Source organism: Siphateles boraxobius, unplaced genomic scaffold (genome assembly GCF_051911475.1).
Source record: "Siphateles boraxobius isolate OS27281-9 unplaced genomic scaffold, OSU_SipBor_1 8, whole genome shotgun sequence".
NCBI lineage: Eukaryota > Metazoa > Chordata > Actinopteri > Cypriniformes > Leuciscidae > Siphateles > Siphateles boraxobius.
This window is the reverse complement of record NW_027509208.1, coordinates 39,562,345-39,584,366: the sequence shown is the minus strand read 5'-3', so window position 1 is coordinate 39,584,366 and position 22,022 is coordinate 39,562,345. Positions and strand designations below refer to the sequence as shown.

The 22,022-nt window shown below is 37.0% G+C and overlaps 1 protein-coding gene across 2 annotated transcripts in view; it reads left to right on the top strand.

Moving 5' to 3' along the window:
* Positions 1 to 250: 250 nt before the first annotated feature.
* xrn2 (5'-3' exoribonuclease 2) overlaps positions 251 to 22,022 on the top strand; it is a 32,725-nt gene continuing 10,953 nt past the window's right edge. The window contains exons 1-24 of one of the 2 annotated variants that reach the window (XM_077219791.1): positions 251 to 487; positions 1,019 to 1,146; positions 1,543 to 1,654; positions 2,267 to 2,378; positions 4,158 to 4,216; positions 4,329 to 4,418; positions 4,514 to 4,586; positions 4,767 to 4,817; positions 5,676 to 5,833; positions 5,917 to 5,991; positions 7,713 to 7,846; positions 7,923 to 7,980; positions 10,182 to 10,289; positions 10,429 to 10,473; positions 11,210 to 11,347; positions 12,195 to 12,236; positions 13,134 to 13,228; positions 14,465 to 14,600; positions 18,944 to 19,051; positions 19,173 to 19,262; positions 19,807 to 19,879; positions 19,973 to 20,056; positions 20,904 to 21,001; positions 21,228 to 21,307. In XM_077219791.1, the coding sequence (XP_077075906.1) occupies positions 413 to 487; positions 1,019 to 1,146; positions 1,543 to 1,654; positions 2,267 to 2,378; positions 4,158 to 4,216; positions 4,329 to 4,418; positions 4,514 to 4,586; positions 4,767 to 4,817; positions 5,676 to 5,833; positions 5,917 to 5,991; positions 7,713 to 7,846; positions 7,923 to 7,980; positions 10,182 to 10,289; positions 10,429 to 10,473; positions 11,210 to 11,347; positions 12,195 to 12,236; positions 13,134 to 13,228; positions 14,465 to 14,600; positions 18,944 to 19,051; positions 19,173 to 19,262; positions 19,807 to 19,879; positions 19,973 to 20,056; positions 20,904 to 21,001; positions 21,228 to 21,307 (2,222 nt within the window). In that variant the 5' untranslated portion in view covers positions 251 to 412. The remainder of the gene's footprint in view (positions 488 to 1,018; positions 1,147 to 1,542; positions 1,655 to 2,266; positions 2,379 to 4,157; positions 4,217 to 4,328; positions 4,419 to 4,513; positions 4,587 to 4,766; positions 4,818 to 5,675; positions 5,834 to 5,916; positions 5,992 to 7,712; positions 7,847 to 7,922; positions 7,981 to 10,181; positions 10,290 to 10,428; positions 10,474 to 11,209; positions 11,348 to 12,194; positions 12,237 to 13,133; positions 13,229 to 14,464; positions 14,601 to 18,943; positions 19,052 to 19,172; positions 19,263 to 19,806; positions 19,880 to 19,972; positions 20,057 to 20,903; positions 21,002 to 21,227; positions 21,308 to 22,022) is intronic. The other variant, XM_077219792.1, reaches the window with a different exon arrangement.

The window sequence follows — 22,022 nt, the reverse complement described above, 5'->3', positions numbered from 1 at the left end:
TATATATATATATATATATATATATATATATATATATATATATATATATATATATATAACTTTAATTATTGATCATTTACATAGATCAGTGGTTAAAACTGGTGTATATACATTATATATATGTATAAGCTTTTATTGTTTTGTTATTAATTATTTGTTATAATTTCTCAATTTTACTCTTTTATCGCTGGTTTTGCTTGTTGATGTTGAGGTGCAATTCTCTTTTTAGCCAGCGCGTGGTTGGCTTCTTACTGCATCATTTCCTGCTGACCCGGAAGTTTTGTGCTGTGGTGCTGGTAAATCAACTGCGTGCTCTGTGTTTGCTGGTTGTTTTCCTCCTACTGCGTGTTTCGCTGTTTTTAATCGTTTTTAAAGTTGCTCTTTCGTTTAAAAGTGTTGAATTTTACGGGAGATGGGAGTCCCCGCTTTTTCCCGCTGGTTGAGTCGGAAGTATCCGTCGATAGTTGTACACTGTCTGGAGGAGAAGGTAAGACACAAACACAATAGCATCTGAAGAATTATTTAATTAATTATGTAATTAATCATACACTTAAAATGGTTGTAAACAATGAAATAAGCTTTACAATCCTGACGCTTACATGTGATCGAGTTCGTTTCAGATTGTTTTTGTGTTTGTTTGTTTGTTTGAGTTTGTGGTTTTAATTGTATTCAATTTAATCTTTTTGGCTGAATAGATTACATGTTTACCGTAGTTAAATTCGAGATCCGACTTTCTGGTCGTGTCTCAAACACCTTGAGAGGTTACTATCTCTTCTAGACCGCATTTTAAGGTGACTAGTTGTGCGAGACCGCTCGAATGAGCAACCAATCACAGAGAAGTATGCAAATTTTCAGTCGATTGTGAAACTGAAGTTGCTTCAAGTACCCACATTCACTTCTGAACGCAGCTCTGCCATGTAAATAAATGTAGTCGGACAGTTTTTTTAGACTTGGTAGATTGGTCAGTTAGGTTTAATATCTTTATATATTATGTAATATCTACATTTCTTATTTTCAGGCCAAGGAGTACAATGGAATTAAAATCCCAGTTGATACCAGCAAACCGAACCCAAATGAAGTGGAGTTTGACAACCTGTATCTAGACATGAATGGAATTATTCACCCGTGCACACATCCTGAGGACAAGTAAGATTCTCTCTTGTTGACATGTTTTGATGTATTTAAAGGGATAGTTCACCCAAAAATGAAAATTCCGTCGTCTACTAAGGTTTAGTTGTTCTAAACCTGTATGAATTTCTTTCTTCTGCTGAACACAAAAGATTGAATTTAAAGAATATTGGTAACCAAACAGTTGTGGGGCACCACTGACTTCATATAACATACTAGGGAAGTCAATGGTGCCCCACAACAGTTTAGTTACAAACGTTCTTTAAAAATTTATCTTTTTTGTTCAGCAAAAAATAAATTTATAGGGGTTAGGAACAACTTGAGGGTGAGACTGTGAGTAAATGACATAATTTTAATTTTTAGGTGAACTATCCCTTCAATTGACTGTATTAAAACATGTTTAACCATTCGCAGGCCAGCACCTAAAAATGAAGATGAAATGATGGTTGCCATTTTTGAATACATTGACCGTCTCTTTAACATTGTTCGACCGAGACGGGTTCTGTACATGGCAATTGATGGTGTGGTATGTATCATCCTTCATAATCATCTTAATATCTTCTTTATTAGGCCAGTTACAACAGCACTTGCTTTTTAGTATTACTGCTGCATCTCTGTAGAGAAAAACAAGTAAATTCTGGATCATTGTATTGAAAATGTCTTTTAATAATGCACATACATTCAGCAGTGAGCCACTGGGAATACATTTTTAACCACCATTTTTATGTTACAATAAACAATAAAGAAATTGAACATTTAATGAAAAATAAAGTACTTATTTTTGAAATTAAATCTGAAGTTTTTTTTTTTTTTTAACTAGCTGGAAATTATTGGGCCATAATGTGTTTCCGTAACAGCTATAAATTCATAGATTTTTCCTGGAAGGTGATGGAAAATATATAAGCTGGAATATCAAATGCACAAACTATAAGATAATGACATTCAGTTAAAAATATTACTATGTAGTTGGTCAACAGTTTTCCAAAACAAAAAATGGTTTAGGACTCGGGTAAATAACGTGACCATCCATCATTTCTTTAATGCTCTGAAAATAAAATGGTGCATGCATGAATTATGCATGCTGTAGTTGACAGTTTCAGTAAGCATTTCTTGTGCTGCTCATCTGTATTGTTTGTAGGCTCCTCGTGCCAAAATGAATCAGCAGCGATCAAGACGTTTCCGGGCGTCTAAGGAAGGAGCGGAGCTTGTAGAGGAAAAACAGAAAATGAGAGAAGAAGTTATTCAGAGAGGTGAGAACAACATCATTCACTAACCCAGGGATTCCCAAACTGGGGCTGGTGAACCTAGTCTATTGGGTATGTGATGGAAATCAGTGGGTACGTGAGTTGATCAAAAGCTAATAATTAAATCATTAAAACACAATTAAAATAACTGGTTTAAAAGAAAATAAACACTTACCTAAAAACAATATATTTTGTTTACCTGCATGTAGTGTTGTCACAATACTGTAATTTCCAACGTGTATGTGCCTTGAAAAACATTGATATTCAATACCACGGAGAAAACGGCCATATAGCCTACACCGCCATAATTTTACTGCTGTAAATTTGATGTAATAGCTTACACACAGCACTGGGTGGCTTTTTTTAATTGTTGAACTACATTTACAAAATAAATGACACAGTAAACGGTAATAAAATAGGAATAAATTGCAAACGGTTACAAATAAATACAGATTTTCTGGTGCGTCTCAAATGTAAAATAACACTGGATAGTTTTCATTGTAAAAATTAAATACAGATTAATACTTGCAATTAAAGTTACAAAAGTCAAGAGCAGCGAAGTTTTTTGATTAACATATCATGCATCAGCAGGATTATTAGGCTGCTGTCACTTTAAGAGCTTATGCACTGATCCAGTTTGCTGTCACACAACATGGGTTAATTTTCTCAACTGTTTATGTTCAATAACTTACTGTATTTACCTAAATACTCTGCAAGTCAGGCAGTTTGACCAAATTTTTCATGTATTTGACCATTTAAGCGCAATAAGTCACGATAAATAAGTAATTTTGGTACTCGTGAGCTGACTTTGAGAGCGCCACTATCAGTGCTGCAAACTAGAGGTCTTCTCGGGTCCTAAAAACTGTACCCGACCCGAATCACTACTTACCCGAACCCGACGTGCATAAATAATTTTTTTTTTAAAGAAAAACCCAACCCGAGACAGGCCCGATAAAATTCGATCCGAGTCCGACCCGTCCTGACGTCATTTCCTTTAGAACCCGACTGGACCCGAACGTAAACGGCATTTACATTGTGCACAGCCTGCAGCCCTGCGTTTCTCAAAAATGCACTTAACATAGACGCGCAAGTCTAAGCGCGGTGAAGTGCTAAAATGTCAATCACACATCACTGTAACCCATTACGTCCTATAAAATTTGCATAATGTTATTTACCGGACCATACGATGATTAGAACCACCACAGGCGAAAATTAACTGATGGCTGTTTTTCCAAATGTAGCCTATAACAGATTTTCAATCAAATTCTCCCAGTCATTGACTTTTACTAAAATTGTGTTATTCAGCCTGCAATCCCGTTGTTAAAAAGTTGTTTAGATTAAACCAGATTAAAAACAGGGCATTAGAACCACCATATCAGGTCAAATTTACCATGTAGGCATGTCTTTATTTTCGCAACTTTTCTTTATTTGAGCAACGTGTCTGCTTACTGTAAACAGTCACACAACCCACGTACAAAATAAGATGCTTTAGCCTACTCACAAATGTTCAAAATTTGTTTTGCAATTTTTATTGTTTGATGGTTGTTTGCCGTGCTTATGCTTATAGCCCATTGCACGTAGAAGCGCGGATTCGCTCTCACTTAGAAAAAGTGAGAGAACGGTGTCATAGTTGTTTTAAACTGCAATTTTGTTACATACCCAACATAGCTTAAAAGAATTCAGTAATATGTTCAAGTTGGACTAAATGAGCACTAAAATCTGATTTGGTGTTTGTGACGCATTGATTCTCTAGTTTCCTTGCTTGATTAATGCTTCTCTTTTTAGGTGGTTACCTGCCACCTGAGGGAATTAAAGAACGTTTTGACAGTAACTGCATCACCCCTGTAAGGCTTCATACTTTTTGGATGGTTTAATGAAGTTATGTGTCCTCTGATGTACTGGCTAAACATGTCATCCTGATTGTTTCACTATTGACATCTACTGTTTTGTGTTTAGGGAACAGAGTTCATGGATAATTTGGCCAAATGTTTGCGATATTACGTCTCAGACAGACTGACCAATGATCCTGGGTGGCGCAATATCACAGTAGGACATACGACTACTCAAATGAACTGCAATTAAAACTTGAGTTTTTATTTTGCTGTGGGATATAATTAATAAATATCTACTTTGTCCTGCAGGTTTTCTTGTCGGACGCCAGTGTTCCTGGTGAAGGAGAGCATAAAATTATGGATTTCATCAGGAGACAGAGAGGTAGAGCTGAGAACATCAAATTGTGAAAGTTTTTAAATATTGCTTTGATTTGTGGTATGATTATAGTTTGAAGCCTTTTCCTCTGGTGTTCTGTTTCAAATAAACAACTTACAGTTTAAAATGTGGTTAGCAAAGAGCTTCGCTGGTCTAATATGTCATTCGGGTCATTTTCTTTTCCAGGTCAGCCAAATCACGACCCAAACACGCATCACTGTCTCTGTGGAGCTGATGGTAAAGTGTTTTTTGTTTTTTTGTTTAAAAAGCATTAAAGTGAATTTGATCATCTAGTTTAGACTTAAGTGAGAAAAATTCTGAAAGTGTGTCCTTAAATACTTGGTTCCAAATATCATTGTAGCGTCGGCATGAAATAATAAATTCATCCATGCACTAACTTGCTCTTCCTTTGATATGCTCACTTGATGTCATAGACATCCACTTAGTGCATTAATTCTACAGACATGTTTTGCATCAAGTCCCTTTATACATATAATAACACCAGATTTAATTAACCCCTCTCATAATCGTGTTCTGTAGCTTAAAGTCAGCATGAAATGGTAGTACAGTGCTCATTTTCATGATGTAATCAATAACCAATGGATAAAATTCTACTTTTTTTCTCTCTCGTTTGATAGCATTTCAGTTGGAAATGTCAGAATATGGTAGTAAATTCGGTTGCAACTTCCATTTCATGCTGACTAAGCTACAGAACATGATTGAGATCATGAGAGGGGTTTATTAAATCTATTTGTGTTTATTAGTATGTATAAAGGGACTTGACGCAAAACATTGTCTGTAGTATTAATGCACTAAGTGGACGAATGAGGAAACCTATATTGCGTCTGATTAGTCTGGAGAGAAGATACAGTACTTCAATATATGAATATGACTGAAAGCTGCCATTATTAACATTTATTGAGAACATTGACCATGTTTGTTATACAAACGTTTTGTCTTTGTACTTTCTGGATTTGCCATTATCTGAAACTTTTCTAGCTATAAAGGATTTTGAACTGTCTATAATAAAACATTTTAGAAGAATTTAATTCAGTAAACTGATTTTATTTTATTTGTTTTTTTTCCCCCGTCTAGCTGATTTGATAATGTTGGGTTTGGCGACACATGAACCCAACTTTACCATTATAAGAGAAGAGTTTAAACCCAACCAACCCAGACCCTGCGCCCTGTGTAATCAGATGGGCCACGAGATCAAAGACTGTCAGGGACTGGCCCGAGAAAAACAGGGCGAGGTAACAGACTCGTCCTCTCCATCCCTATGCCCAGAACTCAATTTACCTCTGATTGTGAACGTGTGTTTTGTCTCTTCTCTCAGCATGATGAATTTGCAGGCAAAATTCCAGTATCAGAACAGGAGTTCATATTCATCCGACTGGCTGTGTTACGAGAGGTTTGTTCCAGTTTAAGTGTTTTATGCTTTTAACATTGTCTAAATTTGTCCGGTTATTAGATTATTTTTTTAGTTTTAAGTCAATAAACAGAAGTTGCAATAGTCTTTTCCGCCGTCATCATAAGAGCAGTAAGAGGTGCAGGGTAGGGCTGGACAATAATTCAATATCAATATATATCGCGATATTTTTTTTTTCGATAACGGTGATATGATTTTTAAACACATTTTCGATATTTCAATACATACAATACATACAATACATAGCAGCATTTGTCACTGACTGACGTTAGGCGCGCAGCCGTCAGAAAGAGCAGAACACAATTGCCTACTTTCGTGATGACGTACACCACAGACACGCAGCCACTGCTCAGAGCAGCGGATCGCCAACGCGGCAAGTTTCAGCCACAGAATGAGCGCCCCTGACCGCAATGCAAATGTGACTGAACGAGCTTCCACAAGTGAGGAGAAAGCATACGAAATAGTTGATAAGAGTGGAAAGACAAATTCAGTGGTGTTTCAGCGTGCTGCAAAATGTGCCGGAGTGTGACTGCCGAGTCCGACTAGCAGCGGGAACACATCAAACGAGGATCAGGAGATAGACTGTGCCGATGCGCGCGTCCGCGGCCAGGAACGTCACGTCCACACTCTAAAAATAGCTCACCGAAAGTTCTAATGAGCAGATATCGCTCCCTGTGAATGTCCTGACGCACGCACACGACGCGCAGAATCCAGTTCTCTTTCTTTAGCGCTTGAATAATAACACACACATTTATGGCAAAATGTCCGTTTTGTCAATTGTATCCTCACAAGAACAGTCTAAATGAGTTAAATAAAATCTTAAATGAAAGTTAAGAGGAGCCAAATGAGAAAATTAAATGCGTAAGATCCTCTCATCAGCGACAGATCTTAAAGGGACAGCAGCCAATTCTGTCTGTCAGTAAAGTTAACCAAAGAACAAAGGGGAACAGAGCAAATTACTCCCTGATCTTGTCTAAAGAATGTGTGTAGCTTTAATAAGGATTAATCTGTATTTAATTTATAATTTATGCAGTACAGACTATTTGATAACCTTATTCAATTTCTGTATATTTCAGTTTTATTTACACACAAAACATTAATGGTGAACATTTTTGAGTTTATAAAATGATTATCTCAAGTCTTGAAAAAAGTAAGACATATTTTAGTAGCCTACTTTTATTTTTGGCAGAATTTATCATTATCAAATTAATTATTTCCTGGATTTTGTAACACCATAGTCCCTAAATTTATGTAAATGCAGGAAATGGGATTTAAATCGGAAAAAAATTCCCCCAATTTGTGTACCAAATGTTATGGCATCGTATCGACCGAAATTAAGAAATATATCGTGATATAAAATTTGGCCATATCATCCAGCCCTAGCGCAGGGGAAAATATTTTGATTCAAAATTACAAGGGCACATCAATTAAGAAATGTGCACGGATAAATAATTTATATAATAAATACTGCAATGTTTATTAACAGAAGTTTATAGAATTCTATTAAAACAAGAATTGTCCATTTTGATTTCATGGTCACTATAAACTAGGTTTTTATGCTTTATAAGGAAAATGTGCAAAATTGCTGCCACAAAGCTTGGGTATTGTGAATTGTAAAAAAAAATACCAAATTAGTGAGAAAACAGATCATGTATATTTATGTAAACATGTTTGTCTGTATATAATGTTTTTTTGCTCCACAGTATCTGGAGAGGGAGTTAACGATGGCCAGCCTGCCGTTCCCATTTGACTTTGAACGAAGCGTCGATGACTGGGTGTTTTTGTGTTTCTTTGTGGGAAACGACTTCTTGCCCCACTTACCATCTCTTGAGATCAGGTACGCTCACAGAAGCCACTTTTGTTGTTTCATTGTGCGCTGCAGTGTGTTCTGACTCTGGTTTGTCTTCAAACAGAGAGGGTGCCATCGATCGTCTGGTTGGCATCTACAAAGATATCGTTCATAAGACTGGGGTGAATATTTACAATTCCATATATCCCATGCTTGAAGTCAATGTGGATTTGTATTCATTTAATTTTATTTACAATGGTATGACCATGATTTTATCTATTTGCAGGGTTCATACGGGTGCTTAATCCTTGAAAATGCTTGAATTTTCATGTTGTGTTTTCAAGGTTTGAATAGTGCTTAAATTTTGGATAAAATGCTTGAAATTGTAACTGTATTTCTTTCACAACAAATACCTATCTGACTGAATAGGTTGTTTATTAAATGGAGAAATAAAATGTAATTATAAAATAAAGTGATTTCCGCGCTTGTTTGGATGCCCCGTTTTTATTGGCTGCGCAGGTAATCGTCACAGAGTGCAGCGGCAAAAGTTGAACTATTTTTAAAGCCCAATCTATACTTCTGCGTCGAACTTGCGCCGTAGCTACGTCGTTGGCTGTGCGTAGCGCGCGTTCCCTTCGGCGTACCCTGACGTGCCTTTAAGGCCTCATTATGCTTCTGCGTCAACTCCACGGCGTAGCTACGCCGTCACTCCTACGGCGTCGTGGCCATTTTATGGTTCTGCGTCAGGTTGAGCTGCATCGCGGTGCATCTGACGAATCACAGCCCTTGTGGTCTGCATCGCCTCGACGCGTAGTTACACATTTTTGGAGGTGCACGTCGAGCTACGGCGGAGGGGTTCGCGGCGACGCAGAGGGGTCTGCGGGGGTACGCCGTCGATTCGACGCAGAAGCATAAAACAGGCTTTAGGCTGATTTATACTTCTGCGTCGGACCTACGCCAGAGCCTCTACGCCGTAGACTACGCGTTGGTTTTAATTTATACTTCTGCTTCGTTGTCCGCGTTAACGCACGCAGAGGGAGCATGTGAAACCCGTGGAAGCGGTTTGAGCAGACCAATCACAGCGCTTGCGTCCGCGTAGAATTGACGCGTTGTTACATTTTTGGAGAGGTGCACGTCAGGGTACGCCGAAGGGTACGCGCGCTACACACAGCCTACGGCGTAGCTACGGCTTGAGTTTGACGCAGAAGTATAAATTGGACTTAAACTTTGTGCGCGCAAGCTCGCCAATGCTGCCCTCCGCCTTGGTCGACGCAGCAACAAAACGTCCTTGCGCGGCGCAAGCCATTGAAATAAATGGGTTTCATAGCACAGCGCATTCCGCGTCCTGTCTGAGAGGGCACTTAGTTACAGAGTACTTTGTGAGATAATCTAATGTTAGTATTGCATGTCCGTTAAGGCATGTTCATTTGTGGAATATGCAGTGAACATAGCCAAAGTTACAGCACAGTGACGTTAACTACCCGCAAATTAAAACCTGCAAACGTTCGCTTATTGCATAATTCCAATTGTTGATTGCTGAACAGAAACTGTGTCAGATGGAGTGACATACAAGTAGCCCACTGTAAGGTTGAGGATGGCCTTATGCAATATTTACACTATTCCAGTAGATAAATGTACATATGTCTTGGCGATGAAATAAAAAAAATATTTTAATTAATATAGGTTATTTATCAGGCAGGGGACTGTGCACTGTCAGAGTCTTCTGGTTTAAAATGGAATTACAGTTGTTGCACTATCTCAGATTTTGTTCAAACCTTGTCTATATCAAGAATGTGTCCCAAAACCAAGGCCTGTAAAATATTTCTGTTCAAATCCTATGTCTTCATATTTTCAGCCCTTGAAATTACTTCAGTTTTACAGCCTGAAAATCACATTATCTGTGAAGCAATATCTGGACATGAATATAATGAAAAGTATTATTCAAAGCCATTATCTACTTAGACAGTGATACATTTTGAAAAAAAAAATTTGTGATTTGCTTAAATATTCTGCTATTACGAAACACAATTTTGGCTTTTTATAGCATTATCTCTTTTAATGTGATAAAAACATTATTATTTAATGTTTTTATGTATTGGTATGTAATTTACGGTGGTGTTAAGGTGCTGGAAAAAGCTTTAAAATGGACCTTGAACGTGCTTGAAAAGTGCTTGAATTTGACCTTGGAAAAGGTGTATGAACCCTGCATCTAGAATTGATTGAAGCGAGAAATGTATAAATGCACTATATGAATGTTTTCTCTCTCTCTCTCTCTCTCTCTCTCTCTCTCTCTCTCTCTCTCTCTCTCTCTCTCTCTCTCTCTCTCTCTCTCTCTCTCTCTCTCTCTCTCTCTCTCTCTCTCTCTCTCTCTCTCTCTCTCTAGGGCTACTTAACAGAAAACGGCTTTGTCCATCTCGAGCGAGTGGAGCTCATTATGCAAGCCGTAGGGGTGGCCGAGGATAACATCTTCAAAAAGCGCAAAGATGATGATGTGAGACAATAAAATAAATGTTGTTTGCTGTCAACACTGTGCTGCAGAGGGCTTGTGACCTCTGACCCATTACACTGATTTTGATACAAAAATGTGCACTTCATCAACTCAGCTCATCATAGGCTTTTATATCCTGCAGGAGAGTTTTAAGCGGAGAATGAAGGAAAAGAAGAAACGGATGAAAGTGAGTGAAAATGTGCTTTTTTTGTTGGAGCAATTAAAAAAAAATGTTGAGGTTTTGCAATTATTCCTTTTGAAATGTTAACAACATGCATAAACCCGCAGTTCCTTTGAAAGCCAGTGAGTTGAATCAATTCACAAGGTCAATTAATTCAGTTGACAGCGGCCGAATAGTACACACTCACATTGAATGTGCATTTATTTCATGCAAATAACAGATTTTTATGGGGGGGGATTTGTAAGACTGGATAATAAAGCTAAATATTTTTACCCCCAAAGATTTTTAATGTAGCACTTTCCAATAAGGTCTCGTTTGTAAACATTAGTTATCTTATTAGGAACAATATATTCTTACAGCCTTTTAGTCTGTTAATTATTATAGTTCACATGGCATTTACTAATGTTAAAAGATAAAACTTTTGATTTTATACATGTATTAGTAAATGCTGAGATTAACATTAAGATTAATAAATGTTGTAGAAGTATTGTTAATGTTAACAATGCAGTTGCCAAATTAAACGTTATTGTAAAATGTTGCCATTTTTATGCACCAATATAACAAAACGTATGAATAAAATGGCAAGAAATGTGTAGGTAGGTATGTAATTTGCTGGTTATGTTCCTTAAAAATCATGATTTAATCAAATTTTACCAGCAAAATCATAATATATTTATACCAGCTTAATAAATAGACGTAATCATATTTTTTTTGTTAAAACTGTTCATTGCACTCTTCCCAGGCGCAGCAGGGTCCATCGTTTGTCCCTCGTGGTCAGTTTGCCCCTCAGGCCCTGGGCGGCAGAGACAGACCCATGGCAGTGCAGAACGCCAGACATGCCGCGTATGAAATGAGGATGCAGGGAAACCAGCGCAATCAGGTCTGCCGTCACACTGTCTTTGTGATTGTCAATATGGGCTACAGTAGGTTAACATGAGCGCAGCTGTGAACACCAGTCTTTTCAGCAGCCTTGGTGCTGGAATTGTTTCTCCCTTTCATTTCATCCCTAGACATAAAAAAAAAAACTTTAATAAAGTGCAAAGATGTAAATTTTGAAAAGGCAAAGTATATGAAAATCAAAATTCTAGATTATGTACTTAATTTCTTTTGAGTCCATGAACTAGAGAGTTGTTCCAAGTCAGTACGATTAAAAAAACAACAACCTTTTATTCAGCAAAATCTATTAAATGATCAGAAGTGATAGTAAAGACATTTATAATGTTATAAATGATTGCCATTTTAAATTAATGCTATTTGTTTTTTCTATTCATCAAATAATCCTGGAAAAAATGTATCTCACTGTCTCCATGCAAAGAAAAGAGAAATTGAGCTGCAAATCAGCATATTAGAATGATTTCTTAAGGATCATGTGACACTGAAGTAATGATGCTGAAAATTCAGCTTTGCATCACAGGAATAAATTACATCTTACAATATATTCACATAGAAAAGTTTTAAATTGTAATAAAATATTTCACAATATTACTGCTTTTACTGTTTCTGTTTGGTGTAGGATTTTGGGTATTTCGGCTATTAGATGCGATTTCTTAAAGTTTTGGTCACAACTTGTTGCTTAAACAACCTCGTTTTTGTGCGATGTGTATATTATTGTTAATCACATTCTCTTCACTTGCAGAACTCGTCTGCTGCAGTCTATTGCTGCTTTTGCATATCTTTAATGCTTATTTTGTCACCTTGGTTGAATGAGCTGTTTCTGTATTTTTCAGGAAGCAGCTCAGTCCTTGAGAGCCATGATCAAAAATGGGAAGGCATGTTTTTTTTTCTCACTCTTGCTCTTTGTACAACATTTTTGAAAGGGCTTAGGGTTTCCGCGGGGCATTAAAAAGCATTAAAACTCATTAAATGGGTTTTGTGAAAATTAAGGCCTTAAATGGCATTAAAAAGCATTACATTTTAATCCTACAGGCATTCAAAATTTAGAAAATTTTATATCAATTTATTTGAATAGCCTCCATAATTATTCATTTTTATTTGCTGTCGCAAAATATGTACGTTAGTGTGATAAACACGAGAAACCAGTTTGGTAATTGCTTCCGGCCGGAGCAAAATTGCCTTTATGCGGAGATGACGCGGGTCATTTTTGTACCGCAGGAACAACGGGAATAAAACTAGACCAGGAAAATGGGAAAGTGCAAATTCCAGCAGAAGTGCTGGGAAGACAAACAATTTAGGACAAGGTTGCAGCCAGTTGGTTGTCAAAATGAAGGATTTAGCTGCGTTTGTAAAAAGGTATTTAAGTTGGGTTGCTACAATATTAATAATATAAACAGCCGAAAATCATCAGTAAAAGGCATGTGTAGTTACTTTCCCTCATCCGCTTGATATCCGCTGTTAAAGCTCACTTTGTTTTTGTGCAGATGATTTGTTGACATGCAATGTTTTGACACGACACTGTGTCTCTTCTGACTGACTTGAATGGTATAATTGTTGATTTACTGTCTGTGTACTTAAAAAATATATATATATATATATCTCCGTGGTTAGTCATGGGTCATGTATGGCATTAAAAATTTAAAAAAGGAATTAAACCGCATTAAATTTTAATTTGAAGATACCTGCAGAAACCCTTAGCTTTTGACAAACCACCTCAGAACATGACTGTCATTGATTTAGTGTATAAACAGCATCACTGTCCTTCCTCTCAGAGTGCTGCTGAAACCAGTGACGGCGTGGAGACTCGTGGTGTGAAACGTAAAGCCGAGGACAGTGACAGCGAACCAGAACCAGAAGATGTCGTCAGGTAACAACACAACTCTAGGAATTCAATTCACATTTATTTGTGTAGCACTTTTCACAATGCATACCGTTTCAAAGAAGCCTTACGGAAAATGTGTTTCTACAGTCACCTCTGATAGCAAATTACTCTAAATTGTAATGTCCATATATCTCCAGAAATGTACAGTTCGAAGATGATACAGATCATGTAGTTTGCTAACATGTACTTATTTAGGCAGTCAGTTATTACAAGTTGGATTTAGGGATCGTCCACATGTTAAGTAGCTGTCTAATAATGTTTATTTTGGTATATTTGCATTCCCATTTGCTCCAATAGGAAAATAACAATAGCGTTTCTATGACTTTTCAAAAAAGGGGATAAAATATTGGGAGACTTATTACAGTGGTCAGAAGAAAGATGTCGTGCAGCAGTATTAACTAGTTTATTCATTAGGGAAATAGTCTCGAGATGCATGCTAAAAAAGTTGTACTGTTTTGTTGCTCTTTGTTTTTCTGTTTCTGAATACAAGTGTGTATCATATGTAAAGTCCTACTAAACTCTTCCAGTTCTGGTCTGGTGAGTCTAAAACAAGCTTAATTATACCAGCCTTCCTTAAGACTGCTGTTTTGACTAGTCGTTAATGACATTATTGTCTTTGATTCTGAGACAATTCAAATTCTTGCAGCTTTATGATGCTAACTTCAATAAATGTTACCTTCCTGTTTATTATTGTGAAGCTGCTTTGAAATGATCTTTTTTATAATGTTCTATAGGAATAAAGGTGACTTGACTTCCACAAACTTCACACAAATCTCAGTGCGAGTCTTGCAGAAGTCTCGATGATGCGTGTCTGTACAGCCAGTCATTAATACAGCAAATGTTTCAGTGATAAGCTTTCCAACGCGGTCTAAATCGATTGGGTTCAATTGGTATTCATGGAGGTATTCCATGTCCCCGGTGGGACGCTGTAGAGGTTACACTAGACAGATGCAGCTCATCCTTGATTATGTGAGCTGCATTTCCAGAGCATGTCAAAATAATCCTGACCAGCGCTAAGGTGGAAAACAAGTTTCCCATCGCCCCTTAATGGAGCCCGTCAAAGTGGGAAATTCTCATAGGCGTGCATATGCATAAAAGTGAACCTGCTCAATTTGGCACAGGAGAGGCTGGTTTGGGTTTAATGAATTCAGGCCTTTCTTTGGAGAAGACAACAAACTGTGAGAGGCGTGTGTATCTGTGACTGTTATAAATGTTTCACAGGTTATGGGAGGACGGCTGGAAACAGCGTTACTACAAAACCAAATTTGACGTGGATGCGACGGACGATGAGTTTCGTAAGAAAGTGGTGAAGTCGTACGTGGAGGGCCTGTGCTGGGTGCTCAGGTACTACTATCAGGTAAATCACCGGTACACACACCTGAACCTGAAGGTTTATACTATTTTAAAGTTGACCAGAGGCCTGTTTCAGAAAGGAGGTTAAGTGAAAACTGAGTGTTAACCCAGAAATGAGGCAAACTCTGGGTTTTCCGTTTCAGAATGGGAGGCATGTCAAACCCGAGAAAGCGGAGTTAGTCAAGCCCGTTTCAGAAAGAGAAGTAAATTATACTCAGAGTTAGTTACCATGGTAACTTTGTGAACCTAACCTGGTCTGGAACAGGTTTTCTTATGTAAACCCAGAGTTTTTCTTTTAGTAAATGCATTTTGATTTAATAATCTTTAGATATTTTGACTGGAAACAACAAGACAAAAATGCTAAGTAAGAAAAGCATTTTTTGCAGTGCAGTACATTCATTAATTGCATATTTTTCTATGTAACATCCGAGAGAGCACATTAAGTAAAGCTTCTGTATCAGAGCGGGAAGGAAAATTTGCCTCGCTCTCACGCTCTTTCTGAGAGTTTTTGTGTTTCCTGGACAAAAAAACTCATGAGATCCATCAAAGAGAAGTTTCACAGGATTGCAGGACAGTGGTGGAGAAATCGGTTTAAATGAGGCTAATCTGATAAATGATAAAATCTTGCTGTGACCTCTGAAAGTAACCTAATAATTAGATTTTCCTTTAAGATTTTCAATGTGGTTGGATGCATTGACATGCATATTCCCATCATCGCACCTTCCGAAAATGAAACGGATTACTGTATGGAATAGAAGTATAGTCTGAGATATATGCCGTAACCACCACAGCTGTTAAATACACACAAATTATTCACAATTTATTTGGTCATCTTTATTTCCTACAAATACAAAGCAACAGTTATTCTTTTTCCTGTTGAATTTTAATATTCTTCCAATATTCAGCGTCTCCTCTTCATCTATCAGTGATAGATCTTGCTGTTGGCCCAGTAGAAGACAAATGTTAATTTCATTAGCCTAATTACAAAAATGTAATTTGTGAAGAGTTACTATGTGGAAAGACCTGCTGCACATTGAAATAGACACTGAATTATGTTTATTTAATATGTCAAATGTTTGTAAAGTCATGTAGCCTACAGCCATGAACCTTTTATGCTTAAAGATTTAACTGATTGAATAATGAATTTATTGTTCATTTTTAGTTGCTGCCACGGGTTTTTTTTCTTTTTTTTGAGTTTTTTTTGCCTGTGGGATACCATGAAAATGAGTATTAGTTCAATAACTTGCCTTTTGTCAGTTTTCACCTGGTAATATAACAGTGAATAAGAATTATATCTGTGTATTCACCCGGAAGTATGTGGACCTCTTTTTGTCGGGTGCTGTTGCCATGGTGAATTGGAATTTCGGAGCTCCATTGATCATGGCTTGTTATAGTCGTGGTGCACACTCAGTCAACCTACTCGGATTTGATTGAGTTTTCGGTTTCAGAACAGCTAAATTGAGCTAGTTCAGAGTTTCCCATCTCAGGGTAAGTCAACTCAGAGTTCAAGTTTTAATTCAGAGTTGGTTGAACCTCCTTATTGAAACAGGCCCCAGTTATTAGTGTGTTCATTTTCTTCTATTAGTTGGATATTCCGCTTCATGCTCTCCTTCAAACAATATGAATATTGATGCCTATATAATGTTTGCATACGTTTGTGTGATTAAAATAGTTCCTAGAGCAGGTAAGAAGCACAATGTTCAAGCAATTGTGAGCCCTAAAGGTTAACCAAAAAATAAAATTGTCAATTACTCACCCGAAATTCAATTATATAAAGCAAATTGAGTTTCTTCAGAAAATTTGGACTAAACTACACAATTCATATGGATTAGTTTTACGATCTCTTTATGAAGCGTCAAAGTGGTAGTTGCGTAGCTGTCAATGGAGGAACACAAAACTCTCTCAGATTTCATCAAAAAGATCTTCATTTGTGTTCCTGAAGATGAACAAAAGTCTTATGGGTTTGTAATGACATGAGGGAGAGTAAGTAATGACAGAATTTTCATTTTTGGGTGAACTAAAAAGCATCATGAAGAATAACACATGGAGATGCACCGGCAATAAATAGGAACTGGCCGGGTTCTGCCCAAAATACACTTTTTCCCCTCGTTTTTTTTTTTGGGGCCAATCTCTATTCTGGATTTGTGCCAAACTGCATTGCTATCATTTTCAAAATGTAATTTGTGTGAAAATATTACGAAGTCTGTCACCTAGACGTTAACACAGGCCAGAAATGACACACGCTGAAGACCGATGCAAAGAAGAGAGACCAGGCATCAAGCTCACTGTTCACAATGCCTGAAATATGAAAAGAAAAATATAAATATTGAAGGGGGTTTATATGAATGTATCTCTGAAGGAAACTGAGTGTCTTCAGAAAACCTTCGATGGTATTTTCTTTTCCTCTTACATCCGTATAAATTAAAAGCACAGCTGCTTTTACAGCAGTACCTAAAAGAAACTCTTGGGGTTCGTAAGCGCCACCTACTGTCAGAGTGAATTTACGTTTTCATTCAGTCCATCTGCTGTTTTTGTTTTGTGCAGGTGTTTTATGTAGCATAATTTAACAACTCTAAAGTCAGGCCATTGTGTAATTTCAAAATTAAAGCAAAAACACAATCTAATTTAAATCAAAAACAACTGCTCATTCTACATGTGTGTAGCATCTTTGTTTGGATCATGATTACATTCAGTGATTGCCTCATTTCAAATGGCCACATATATTTTTTTGTTTAAAGTCAGTTTGGCATGTTCTTGAGCAAATAAACAACAAATACTTTTGTTTAAAGAAAAAAAAATAGGCAATCGGAATTGGACAATTTACTTGTAAAAAATCTGAATCGCGAATGAACAATCATGATCGGTGCATCACTAATTACACACTTATTTCCTACCTTTTATTCTTTTCTCCTTTTCACTTATGAGTTTCCACTTCTGCTTTAAAATAGATCCATGAAATATTACAGAATATCCTCCGCTTTATCTGTTTGTTCATCAGATCTAGGATCAAACAGCTTTGAGCTGTTTGTGCTGCTCTTTGAGCCAGTTAGTGTTATCTAGTTGAGTTTTAATGCAGGGTCTTGATCTTTAGCTTTAAATTCAGTCATTAGAGCTCCGTTCTCTTCAGTAGATCTCTGGTTGATTACAGTTCCGTGTGCAGGGATTTGTCCGCAGTAATTGGAGCTCTATATATATGCGTGGCCTGCACTCGCTCCATGTGCTTGCGGATGAGAGCCGTCCCACGGGAACCGCTGAACAGATTCGTTATGGAGTCTCGTCGCTGTGAGATGTTTGCTCCTTTCTGACACACACACACACACACACACACACACACACACACACACACACAGATGCTGCCAAATGGTAGATGTTCAGGGGCAGATCTCCACATGGCTTCTATTTACCCATATTAGGGTGTCTATTTTTTCATTTGAGGTGTCACAAATATAATTTCTATTGCATGGATTTCTTGCACCTTTTTTGCCACTTGACAATGTCAATTCTAATGCAGGAAATTAATCGAGAGGTTGACTCTATAAAGCAGAAAGCTGCCACTGACTTCATCAGAGCGCAAAAGAGATTTCCAAATGTGTGTCTCTCTCTTTCATAAATCCAATTTATTAAAAATATGGATGTTACGTTTGGGTCTTGCGACAAAGGCACGAAGATGTTAAGCTATGAACATTAACATAATTTTCTATAAAGCTGCTTTACAAATAAAATAAATAAACAATATTTACCTACATTTGTTGTTTACAGGATTTAACAATGCCACACAATGACTTACAGCTTTGAGTTATGACTCGACGAATCATTGAATCTTTAGAAAAATAGTATTTCAAACTACTTAGTAGTAGTAGGTTTTCAGAAATTAATTGATTGGAAACCTCAGTAAAAGAAAGAAATGCCCCTCTATTCTTTAATGCATTTTTCTGGTTGGTTTTGGATCGGTTTATGGGGGGGTTGTACATTTCTAAAAGCGTATCTACTTAAAAAAATAACAATTGTCAATGTTTGAGTGCGCCAGCATGTTGATGTAATAGACATGGACTAAATCCGCAAATTTTGGTGTTTCGTGAGTGTGTGTCTTTTGTTGGAGCCCTTTTGGTTCTCTCTTAAACTGTCTGGTCTAAATGCCCTTTGGAGTGTTAATTGAGCTGTAAATTTGATGGTGTATCAAGGTCTCCCATTGAAAGGGGTAATGGAAGAGGTCTTAAAAATGACTTGGTTGAAGGTCTTTCAAAATCGAGCATTTCTGATTGAAGTAACTGAAGATGTATTTAACTTGTCTTTGTGTGGTACGACGGACTGTCTCTGAGTGTCTGTTTTTTTTTTTATTTGTCACAGGGTTGCGCATCCTGGAAGTGGTATTTTCCCTTTCATTATGCTCCGTTTGCCTCTGACTTCAAAGACATCAAGGGCATGTTCAGCGATTTCGAGAAAGGGACCAAACCGGTAATTTGAAATGCATTGCATGGTCACACAAACTCTGTTATGGGTGATTTGATTTTGTCCTTGTGCTCCTGATGTGATGACTCTTGATTTACACAATGTCATCATCATTCTTCATCTGCAGTTCAAACCTTTGGAGCAGCTCATGAGTGTATTTCCTGCTGCTAGTGGAAACTTTCTGCCGACGACATGGAGAGCTCTGATGTCTGACCCAGTGAGTGGCAGATTTACCTCTGACTTTTACATGCAACTGCATTCACAGTGCATTAAACGTCCATAATGTACACTGAATAAATTTGGTGTAGGATTTACTTAGTAAAACATTTCACTTATATTGCTATTAAATTTCACAAATAATTACAAAGAAATGGCAAGTAACTGGACTTTCAAGTGAAACTTTTTGATTGTTGGGAATTTGATTTGAAATAGGTGTGGATCAGCAGATTTTTTTTCAACATATTCATACATTTATTTATTTAAATTCAGTTATATCTATCCTTATATGTATGAGAAAAGCAATAGGAAATTCTACTTAAAATACGATTTAAAAGTTGCCTTAATTTTTTTTCATTCAATAATTTTACATGATTTAAGTTTCTTTTAAAAATGACTAAATAAACATGCACACTTTAAAAAAAAAATTAATTCCTAGCCCTCCATAGTCGTGCACAGTAACACCAGAAACATTTGAGAGCGTAAAAACCAATAATTTCTAAATGTTCTTTCTCTTTGTAACTGTCTTTATCTTTCTTTAACAGGAATCCTCAATCATTGATTTCTACCCTGATGACTTTGCCATTGATTTGAATGGGAAGAAATATGCCTGGCAGGGTCAGTGCTTAGCCTTGAGCTTCAATCTGAACCGAAACCATGAGTGCTGTGTTGTTTTCAGTCATTGTGATTTTGGTCTTCTCTTCTTGACAGGTGTTGCTTTGTTACCGTTTGTGGACGAGCGGAGGTTACGCGCAGCGCTAGCAGTGGTCTACCCAGAATTGACCCCAGAGGAGGGTGAGGCATATTCCTTCATAGCCAATGAACCGTCTATTACTCTGCCATTGACCGAAATTTACGGCTTTCTGTGTGTTCACTGTAATATGGTAGAGGGTGCTATTATGCATCTTCTGAAGAGTACTGAATCTCCTGATCAAAACAGCCGAAGAAGAATCAGAAACAAACAGATAAAAAAAGCGATCTACATCAGGGGTGTCCAAACTCGGTCCTGCAGAGTTTAATTCCAACTTGCCTCAACACACCTGCTTGTAAGTTTTTAGCATGCCTAATGACCTTCAACAGCTAATCAAGACCTTGATTAGCTGTTTCAGGTGTGTTTAATTGGGGTTGGAGCTAAACTCTGCAGGACAGTGGCCCTCCAGGACCGAGTTTGGACACCCCTGATCTACATTAAACAACATGTAAATCAAAACTGCCTAATGTTACTGAATGAAATGTCGACACAGGACGAGGTGTAGGACTGTGAAGCTTTGAGATTGTGAACTCGATCTACTCCATCTATGTTTTGATCATCATTGGTATTAATCCCATCCAGATGTAGTCTTTGATTTGTTTAAAATGTTGCTTTTTGTTTATAAAACTTAGCCACCTTCAAATGTTGATTAAAAAAAGAATGCATGAACCTAGAGTAAAATGGTTTTTGTTTAAAAGCAGAATGTCTGTTCTTTCTTGTGATATTTTGTTTGTTCAGATATTCATACAACAATTTTCTGGGGGTCTGAAATTTTTGTGTGTGTGAGAAAATGCTGGCGGTGGCTAGCGGAGAAAGAGCTAAAGATAAACCACTTTAAAGCAGAAAATAATTTGTTGTAGTCTTACTGTACCATCTGATGGTTGTTTTCAGTGAGAAGGAACAGTCTGGGAAGTGATGTCATATTTGTTGGGAAGTCCCACCCCCTGTGTGATTTCATCCAGGAACTCTACCGTGCAGAATCTCATGAGGTACTGGTCTTCCTGTATGTTTTGATCCCTCTATCCACCCCACCCACCTCACGTTAACCCAAACTCATCGTCCAGCTGAAAAGTGAAAGTTTTTGATCAATTAATCATGATTTTGGCTGCCAATAATTATAAAAACAAGATTGAGATAAAACTAAATACTCTGTTTCTGCGATGTTCTCCTTTTAAATTCTCTCAGTCTGTAAATTTCTAATCCTCTCTCTTCAAGCCCACTGAGATCCCTGCAGAATTTTGCCATGGAATCCAAGGTATATTAAATCTAGATGAAGACCCTATTCTACCAGATAAGTAAGGAGACAACACATTTACCTTTTGTTTCTTGATGATTTTGTTTTGCCTAGGGGTGGGATATAAACATTTGGGAGCAAATCAGATGTGTAACAGTATATTAGATCCGTGCAGATCCTTTTGCCATCTGTTTCATTAATGTTAATTAAAAAAAAAAAAAATTACAGTGAAGACTATACTGTCTTTTGTTTTTTAATTTTTACATTTGATTTCTGTAGTATTTCTTAAGACATTTTAAATAAAACTAGGCTGCTCTACCTAAAAAACTTAGTTGATTTAATTTGGGTTCTTTTTCTATAGTATTTGTCCTATTTGTTTATTTTCATTTTATTAACCAGTTTTATATTTGCAAAAGTTTTTATTATTTCTATCAAGGAATTTTATTTATGTATGAAGTAGATATTCTGTCTGTCTCAGGGCTGCCTTGCTTTATTACAGAAGACTGCAGTCATGTGTGTAATAATTGCAGTCAGCTTAAACTAAATAAATTTAAAGGTTTACATTTAATATTTTTTTTTTATCTTTTAGACCTATTAAACTGTCTACCGCAGTCAAATAAGAAAAGTAACACAAAACTGTAAACTACAATCAAATCCATGCTTGTTTTGTTTTTATTACTGAATCATGACCTCAAGAATCAAATTGAATTGAATCGTGAGGAACCCAAAGATTTCCACTCCTAGTTTTGTCATTAACTGGACAATGTCTGTTGAGC